The sequence below is a fragment of the Osmerus mordax genome (genome assembly GCF_038355195.1).
Source record: "Osmerus mordax isolate fOsmMor3 chromosome 4 unlocalized genomic scaffold, fOsmMor3.pri SUPER_4_unloc_2, whole genome shotgun sequence".
In the NCBI taxonomy this organism is placed as follows: domain Eukaryota; kingdom Metazoa; phylum Chordata; class Actinopteri; order Osmeriformes; family Osmeridae; genus Osmerus; species Osmerus mordax.
The window spans coordinates 1-10,064 of NW_027120330.1; the positions used below are offsets into that span (position 1 = coordinate 1).

Sequence of the window (10,064 nt, forward strand, 5' to 3'; positions counted from 1 at the left end):
TTTGTCGTAGATACGTTCACCTGAGCCGTTCATCTTCGTCACTGGTTGAGGTACGTAGACAGACACCCATGGGCAAGTACACACGCAAACACACACACACACACACACTGCAGAGAGCGGCAATGGATTTGTTCCGTTGCCGTACCCACCTGGCTGTACTGTATTTGATGTAGGGAGAGTCAGACAAAAGAGGACTGCGTCCTTGGGCCTCTCAACACTAGCAAACGGAAGTGACAAGAATCGACTTCCCCTCTCCGTCACGGCATCGCAATCTTGCTCTTCAGCCTGGAGAGATGCACAGCTTCATCACGTCATTACAGTGAGAAGCAACTTTGATGTGCAAAAATTGAGGCATTTTACCAGCTCTCTAAACATGTCATCGCATCAGGCTGGAGTCAATTGCAGCTGTGCCAACAGCTATCCATACACCAGCATCCTATAATCAGTCGGCAGAAGACTTGAGAGGACAGTATGATTTGCATGTGCACCTTAATTCTAGGTTCCACATAAGTACTTAAAACCGTCTACTGTTTGAGCTGTCTTATCCGTTTTATCTATAATCTTTTTTTTGGTTGTTGTTGCTGGGTGCTTTTTCTAATTGTTTTTGGCCCGATGTCACTTCCTTTCTGGGTTGAAAGGTCAGTGTGACAGCCCTCAGATCAATAACACGGGTCCTGTATTGTCTGGATGGAACATCAGATTGGGTGATTTGCATCATAATTTAATCTGGCACTGGACATCTCCTCTTCATACAACACTGAGGCCCTAAAAACCGGATCACAAAACATAAAACAGTATCAGGCCTGGTGTAACAGTACAGTAATTATCAGACCATTCTCTGGTAAGACTCAAAAACCAAACGCTGACGAAGATGCTAAATTATTCAAATGTAGTACTGGATGACTCCAACATCCCGCGTTTGACATTTTTTCCGTAGCATTTCATTTTCTTTAAGAACTCAGGGATTTGAACATCTCATTTATTTGACAGTCTATCAACAGCTCGATCATCTCAAATCACATCCAAACAACCAACACCAACCCCAATCCGCAGAGATGTAACCAAGCTTCTCACTGTAATGTCTGGATGGTTGGAGCCCTAGATGACAAACAGGATGTGTTCATTCGAGCTCTATTCATGTCCAGCCCCATGGATACATCTATATGTACAATATTGTTTCGTCGCACCTCCATAAACGGATGGTAAATTGACTCCCTTAGTGGCTCTCTTTCCCTCCCACTCTTCGTTTCTTTCAGGCCGATGTTTGATTCACGAGACAGTCAGTGAATAAGCCCACGGAGCCCAGCGTGGAGTGCCATTCTATCCAAGGTCCTTAAAGTAAATATGAATGCGGCACTCTTGTTAGGGTTGCAGCCGGCTTCCTGTTCACACAAGCCCATGCCCACTGCGTAGCCCTTCAACAGCCAATCATTACGGCACAGGAATCCAACGACGCCATGGCAACCCGCGAGCCTTGTATGTAATTGGCCGGGTCAGAGAAACAAAAGGGAAAAAGACGGATGTCAAGTTGGAAGGAACACAAGGAAGAAACGGTCAACTGCCAAAATAGCCGCGGTGACGTGTAGAGATTTGACAGTAAGTTAGTGTGTGGAGGGAGCCTCTATGGGCACTGGCAGGGTTTTAATGGGCTTCTCTGGCCTGACTTAGCAGACAAAGCTTGCTATGTGTGTGTTCTATGTGTTATGCTATCTTGTGCTATGTTGTGCTTTCTCTGTGTGGGTCTGTGTTTGTGTGTCTGTGTCTGCCACGTGTGCGTGTGTGGGCATGCTTTGTGTGTGTGTGTGTGAGTGAGTGTGGGGGTGGGGGGGTGGGGGGGGGGGGGGTGGGGGGGGGGGGGGGTGGAGGTTATGTGCGGTGTGAACTTACTTTCTGTCTGCGAGAGAATGCGGTCGTGAGTCACCAGCCTTGCCCGCTCGGAGAGGGGAAGATTGGGGTCAGCCAGGGGAAGGATTGATCGTGCTAGGCTTTGCTTTGCTGAGCTACTAGACATGATGTTGGGGAATTTGGCCTGTGCGTCTGCAGATCTAACTGCTTCTCAGTGTCGCTTCAGCTTCACTTTGGTTACGACGACTCGAAAAATATGTTTTTTATTCAAGAAAAGGCTGACAGACACGTTCAACTATCCCACACTGAAGAAATCGTCCTTTCACAATTATGACACAGAACCAAACAAGACTGGTGTAAATTGTCCCTTGTTTGTGGCATCTTGAAAAGCCATGGAAAACAGGTGTATGACCATGATATAAACAATGCCTTCAATCCATGTCAGTTTTATGTGAATGCATTGTGAAATGCAATGGCACAGAACTATGGAGCAACACAGGGACAAAAGACTGCCGTGCACACCAGGGACTCCAAGGAAAATACCTCGCCTCGTCAACACCGCAATGACACCCCCATTCTGCACTGTCAATCAGTCCCCATTTTATGTCACCCTGGGAACACGTGAATGTTTGTGTTAGTGTCTGCATGGGTGCGTATGCGTGTATGTGTGTGTGTGTGTGTTGGAGTGAATATGTGTCCATTCCTGGCAAGGATTGGCTGGGGGAAAAAACAACAAACAACAAAATGACAGTGTCACTGCTTGAAGTCACATAAGGACACACTTGTACCCACCACAAATACACAGTCATGTCAATCTGCAGCTGCCACCTGCCATCCAAAGCCTGCTAAAGAGTCTACACAGGCCCATTTTAGTCACACATCTATAATCATTTACAGCTACTGCATTGTTACGCTCTGTATTTTCATGTCGTTAGTGAGGTGGACTTTTAAGTGGGTCCAATGTTTGGTACATGAAATAATGTGAAGGAGTACATACAATACTCTAGTCATTCCTTTTTAGAGTGTGAAGCTCTACTATACATACAATTCAGCTTCTTTCACCTTCAGATTTAGACTTTGAATTCATTGAAAAGTTGGATTTGTAAAACTCAGGAGCGTCGAGGAAACAGCAATAACCACTGCAGTCGGGGCAGACGCCCAGTCCACAGTGTTGGGGAAACATGGGGGACAGACGTGTTTATGTTTGCCTGGTAAACCTGGACTGCCAGTTCATGGGACAGTGTTGTTCCGCTCACCTTATACCACGTCCAAGATCTGAGGTCCATGATTGGAAAGCAGAAGCTCACAAGTGCTTCTGACATCCGGGTTTATGTGTGAGAAGATGCATGAGCAGAGCAGGGTTAAAGGTGATATCACAGTACTTACTTATTAGAATAGCACAAATAAAAACTGCCAAAACAAACGACTGAAGGGTCGTGTGGCAATGATCCATTGACTCGTAAAGTTAAATTCCTATTCACCCCTGTCTGGTGGCTGCGTGGGTGTGCGTATGTGTGCGTGTGTCTGAGTGTGTGTGTATTTGAGTGCATCTGCGTGTGTGCAGTGTATCTAATCTTGACCAGCCCACGGTTATTCCTTCTTTTCCATTGATCTTTGAGTCATTGTTGTCTTGAGCCATGACCTGAAACAAAGACCAGGTCTAATAGAAACACAGATAGCCTTGGGATTGTTGCAAGCCTTTGATTCTTGATGATGACGCCCTTTGGAAAAACACAACAATCTTGTTGTTTCATCATGTTCCCACTGTCATGGCCAAACATTGCGCTTCTCTTTTTTGATCATGCAATAGCAAAAGATTGATCCCTCTCAGCTTTATCGCCCAGAATACTGAACACCTTCATGCTGCCATAGGGAGACATGTCAAGTGTGGGTACCTTAACAAGAAAGGGACTGTGGGAGAGCGAGAGAGACTGCGGCCAGGGCAGAATGAGCGAGTGCGGAGGCAGAGGAGTGCAGCCAGGTGTAGGCTAACTAATCGAGCATGGAGAGAGGGATGAGAGTTAGGGCTGGGCCATCTCTCACCCTGAGGATCATGGATCATTTCCCGCCATCCCTCAAGAGCACCAGTGTTGAGGAGTGTGTGACGGGAGAGCAGGCACAGCTCTCCTCGGTCTGCCAACACCTCTCCTAGCTGGAGACTTCATTAACAGATAGGGATCGAGGACCTGGACCGGTTCCAAATCAAATCCTAGACCCTCAGTCCCTTCTTCTGGACTTTGCCTCTATGTCTGAGGCTGATAAGCACTGTTATAGGGAGAGGCAATTTAGTGGAAACTTAGCTGCCCTCCCACCCCTCTGGCCACTGTTGGTTACTGGTCATTGGTCATTCTTAGTTGTGCTTGTACCAGTTCAGCCAATCATTGGCTTCGTATTGGTCTGGGGAGGTAGGTCAAAACAGATTGGGCAACCATGAGCAGGATCCAAAAACGTATTCACATTGTGTCAGAGTAGCTGTGCCAATGAGATAACAGGCAAGACAGGAGAGAGAGAGAGAGAGAGAGAGAGAGAGAGAGAGAGAGAGAGAGAGAGAGAGAGAGAGGGGTGTGAGAGAGCGTTGTGGAGGGAGCTTCAGTGGGATGATGGTTTTAAGTCAATTAGCTTGAGATAAAGAGGAGGGGGCACAGTTGGAGAGAGATGGCAGCAGTTATGACAAGACATCTTCACAGCTCATTTGCAGCAAGGCAACATGCAGCCGAGCTCGGCGCGCATGACTGACTCAGCCAGCGAAGATAAGAGAGGAACAGGATCACATTAGCCCTGCCAATGTTGTCGGGGGGGGGGGGGGGGGGGGCATTGTGTGGGCCCCTCGTTGTTTGCAGAGGAACACAATCCTGATTCCAAACCCCCGACTCATTCACTGCACCGGCACTCGAGCAGATCTGCGAGGGGCAGAGGGTGTGTGGGTAATATGCTAATAGTCCCACCTTGACTCTCTGATGGCCCCCACGGGCAGAAGAGGAAGTGGAGGAAGAGGAGAGTTGTTTGTGTTCTGTCTTGCGTCAGTTATCCCTCACATTAAAGGCTTCACCGAGAGCTAATGGCCTCTCTTGTAGCTACAGGCTCTTTCAGGGACAAATTTCCACTGGGCTCGACACAGACTGTTCTCCCCGAACCAACACACGAAAAACAGAACACTCTGTGCGCTTACGAATGGGAGACTTTAGTGTTCGGGTGAATATTCTGTGGTGTATCGTGTTGAGAAACGGAGGAAAATCAGAGAGTTCCACTTGACCCACTAATACACTAGCCCTTCTGCTCCAAGCCCACCTGCACTCAGACACTAACAGCTGGTCTTGCAAACACTCCTACCTCAACACCAGGGGAAAAATGCATTGACTACTGTACGTACTCACTCCCATTGATTTATGTTGCCAAAAGTAAACCCACTCCTACCTGACACACACTAATGAAATAGCATAGTATTCATTCTCCCCAGTGCCTGCATAGTCATTTCCTAGCTGTTAAATTGAATAGAAAGCCATGGATAAACATGCTTCAACCTATGGTTACCGTACAAGAGTTTCATGAAAAAATCATAAAATAACTCATTGTATCAGTAAATGTTGAATATACTTTTCCTTTTTTTGCCTTGAGAAGCGCACTGTAGGATCAAATAAACTGTGGAACATTAACAGTCCATTCTGAGAAGGTTTCATCCCAGGTCAGCTAGACAGACAGCACAATGGAGGCCTGTTGGATTTAAATATACGCTCGCGTTTCCTCCAAAGACTGGGGTCTGCTATTACTGCAGTGGTCATTTTCTGTTTTCTGCCCGATCCTGAAATAGCCAGAAAAAGCAAGGCGCCACACGAGTCACACCAAGCTCTCGCCCTAGCCCACGCTCTGTCCTCCCTGGACTCTGAAGGGCATGAGTCTGTGTTTCTGGGTTTATCAGCAGGAGCAGAGCAGAAGGTCAGGTCAGAGTGATGTCCAGCTAGTCGCCACGATGAACAGAATCCTCTCTCAAGGTGGGCCTTCCTACTGTGTGACATCAGGGTGATTCCGAGCAGAACAGCACACACACTCTGTAGAGTGCACCGTGAATGTCTATTGATGCTATCGCTGCAAAGTGGTCATTCTAGCCTAAGTCGCCTCATTTAGGTGAGTTTGAGTCGATGAGGTGGACTATCACAAGAGGGTACGGCTCTCTCTCTCTCTCTATTGTCTATTCAGCAGAGACCTGATGATGCACAAAGACTACAGACAATTACACTTGTTTTGTCTTGAATTAATATCAATGATTCAGTCAGTTAGTCCAAATGTGTCTGGGTGAAATACAAATGATGTTTCTGAGAACTGGTTGGCAGGGAAGATTATTTGATCAGCAGGTAGTATTGACTTGGGATGTTAGCGTAGTAGAATGTTGATTGTGATGTCATTGCCTAACCCTGCATTGTTACCACAATATGTGATATCAGGGGGGGGGGGGGATTTGAAACTTTGGGTTGTGTACAGTATTGTCCACAACATTCTCTATCATCAATCATGTTGAGACCTCACACAGAAGGGCTATAGACAATAGTCTGTATAGTGGGGCAGTAGTTTAGAAATCCCTGCCTCTGTTGACTGAAGGCTTCTTACACAAAAATGGTACCTGAGAGAAGAAATAAAAGCACAATGACGTGTCTCTGATTAGAGAAATACAAACCAAAGGTTTTTTTTTATTTTTGTAGCCCCCTTTCGACTTCCCATAAAAAGAGTGTAGCTCAAAGGAAAATAAGAAAAAGGAAAATAAAAACAAATTCACTGTTTCAATGAAGTCCATGGAAAAGCCCAATGTCAGACATTCATTTCATCTCACTCCTCCCTTTTTCCAGAAACAGAACGGTCAGCAGAGCTGTGTTGCTGCACCACATGTCTGCTCCTGTGAAAGATTAGCATTGGAATGAGCCCTTACAGAGACTAGTGAGGCAACTGCTGTAATGCATTACTAAATTAGCCCTAAACACTACACAAAGCCATTAAGAAGCATGTCAAAACCTAATGGAAAAAAATTAATACAGAATGCAACCGATAACTGAACAAAGTAATTGCACCAAATCACTGTTCATATTAGCCTGCACTTAATCTTTTGCCAGTAGGAACCGGGGAAATTATATGCACACTCAATAAACAGGTTTGGATCTTACTAAATAATCCCCAGCATTCCCAAAGAAACTCCACTCTGCTACAGCAAACACAGGGTTAAACCTTAGCTGCAGAAATTCACTGCAGTCCAAAAGCATTTGGCTGATAGCTACTGAACAGCACAATTTATCTGTGCCATTCTACCACTATCCCTGGACAAATGTCTCTATCTAATCTCGATTTTGCTTACTTGTGTCTTTTGTTTTTCCTTGATCATCAAAAAATCCTTTATTGCGTTTTATAACATTTGGCACGGAACAAATTGGTGCTTTGGGAAGCTGAACCTGTGGAGATTGATTGTAGGGATTGTTTTTTGAAACTGGTGTCAGTATGATTCTTGTATAGATATATATAACCTCCTAAATAGCATGGTCTTAAACGAAACAAAAGCCTTTTAATCTAGATACATCAACCTTCATTCCTCGGTCACAAAAGCATGTCAACGTCTTTCGCTTTTAAATAGAAGTCACAAGTTATTAGAAAATAGTTTACATTTATTTTCCTTTTTAATATAATCTGCATCTCTCACCACTGCCTGACCATAGATGTATTTATATATACTATATATATGTATATATGTATATATATATACATATACATATATATTAATATACATTTACTTGTATTTTTTATAGTTGTATATCTTTTATAGGCATGTACAAGAAGAAGAAAAAACAGTCTCTGTTTTGCACTTCTGTACAAAAGAAAGTTACCGTTTTGTTCTTTGTGCATCCTATTGCATGGACTGGTGAGCAAAGAGAAGGACCGGTCGGAGTCTGTGTTAGATCCATACAGAGAGTTCCCCTAGATCTGGGTCTCCTGCACCTTCTCCTTGGTGTGAGTAGTCTTAATCACGTAGGGCTCGGCGATGGTGCTGATGTGGCTGTGGTGCTGCCGGATGGAGCGATGCAGGGAGCTGCCCAGGTGGTTCTGGGTCCAGTAGGCCGCTCTGCGAGACGACGACGACGACACGTAGCCGGCCTTGAAGGAGCCACTGTTGTGTTCCACGAGCGTCGGCAGCACCAAGCCCGTGTCGTCCGACCCGCTGGAGCCCGAGGTCGGAGGCGGCACCGGCGGAACCTCCTCGTCCACCGGGACGATCTCCATGGTCCGCGCCGCCGCCACCGTGCTCCTCTGCTGATGCCTCTTGCGCAGCTTGTAGAAGCCGATCAACATGGCAGCCGCCAGCAGAGTCACCGCCACGAAGCAGCCGATGATGATCTTGGTGGTCTTCATCACCTCGTCCAGGCTGGCGGCGGGCCGCGCCGGACCCTTGGCCGTGGGCACGGACACCTGCCGGGGGGTCTGTGTGTTCTGGAGCAGCACGGTGGGCGTGGAGATGAAGACGGGCTGAAAGACAGAGGGCGAGGCGGGGACGGTGGGCTTGGGCTTGGGGGTCTCCTCCGCGGTGGGCTCCAGGACCTCCACGGTCACCGTGGTGAAGTAGGACAGGTTGGACGTGTTGAGCTCGGCGTTGCTGACGTTCAGGTAAGCCGAGGCGTTGGAGTTCCCCGCCATGTTGGTCACCATGCAGGTGTACACCCCCGTGTCGGACGGGAGAACGTTGGAGAAGTTGAGCGTTCCGTCGTTGAGGACCGCTATCCGGGGGTGGGCCGAGCCATGGGTCAGCACCGTGCCGTTGGGGAGGAGCCACCGCACAGAACTCATGGCGGCTGTGCGGCACTTGAGCTCCGCCACTCTCTCGGCCGAGATGTTGAGGTCCCTCGGAGCGTCCAGGATGAAGGGGGCCGAGCACTGGAAGGTGGTCTGGTCCACCTCCACCAGGTAGCGCCCCCTCATGTGGGCGGGGGGAATGACAGCGGCCACAGCAGGTGGAGTTGGTGGGGATGTTCTCCCTGAGCCACAGGGAGAGCCACACCACGTCGCAGTCACAGCGCCAGGGGTTGTGGTGCAGGTGCAGCTCCACCAGGTACTGCAGGGGCATGAAGAGGTCATGGGGCAGCGAGGAAAGGTTGTTGTGGGCGAGGTTCAGCTCCACCAGGGCTGTGATGTCGTCGAAGGCGTTCCGCTCGATGGTGGTGATGGCCGAGTTCATTATCCACAGCTTCTGTAAGGACTTGAGCCCGCGGAAGGCTCCGGGCTTCACTTCCGGGAAGAGGTTCTCAGATATCTCCAGCTCCTCCAGCCCCACCAGGGGAGAGAGGATGGGCATCTCCCTCAGGTTGCACATCCCCAGGTTGAGGTACCTGAGGTTCTGCAGTCCTTCGAAGGCTCCCTCCGAGATGAAGTCCAGCCTCCTGAGCTCGCCCAGGTCCAGGCGCATCAACGAGGGCACTCGGTTGAAGGCGTAGGAGGGGATGCTCTCGATGGGGTTGTTCCTCAGCCACAGCTCCCTCAGCTTGGACAGGTACTCGAAGGCCCCGCTGGGAATGACCGTCAGTCTGTTGTCAAACAACTCCAGGGTGTTGAGGCTGGTCAGGCCATTGAAGGCCCCCACCTCGATCTGCCTGATGGCGTTCCTCCCCAGCTGGAGCACCTCCAGGTGGTGAAGGTGCCTGAAGGTGTCCGCCTGGATCGTCTCTATACTGTTCTCCATCAGGTTGAGGTACCTGGTGTTGCTGGGGATGTTGGGGGGCACCCTGACCAAGCCTCGGCGGGTGCACACCACCTTGACGAGCTGGTTAGAGCAGGAGCACACACCTGGGCAGTTCTGAGGGTTGGCAGGGCCTCGAGCGGGACCCGCGGCCTGGCACATACCGAGAGCTGGCAGCATGAGGGAGAGCACGGCGAGCAGGGCTGCGTTCCAGGTAGGCTGCAGAGTAACCCGGCCCAGAGGACTCATGGTGTGGAGGGCTCATTATTCTGCATGGTGGGGGGAGACAGAGGCCGGCAGTGGAGGACGGACCACCCTACCCTGGCTGGAGCATGGCAAGGCTCCCAGCTTCCATCGACAGCGCAGGGAGACGCTACGCAGAGCGAGAGAGAGGGAGGGAGGGAGGGAGGAGAGAGAGAGAGAGAGAGAGAGAGAGAGAGAGAGAGAGAGAGAGAGAGAGAGAGAGAGAGAGAGAGAGAGAGAGAGAGAGAGGAGAGACAGGGAGGGAGGGGGGAGA

At 49.1% G+C, this 10,064-nt stretch overlaps 1 protein-coding gene across 1 annotated transcript; it reads right to left on the reverse strand.

Moving 5' to 3' along the window:
- Window positions 1-7,791: 7,791 nt before the first annotated feature.
- Window positions 7,792-9,796, reverse strand: LOC136938377 (leucine-rich repeat-containing protein 4-like). Its single transcript, XM_067231666.1, is given in 2 exon segments — window positions 7,792-8,802; window positions 8,804-9,796. Coding segments are annotated over 2 exon segments (1,998 nt in total). The 3' UTR covers window positions 7,792-7,797.
- Window positions 9,797-10,064: the final 268 nt, after the last annotated feature.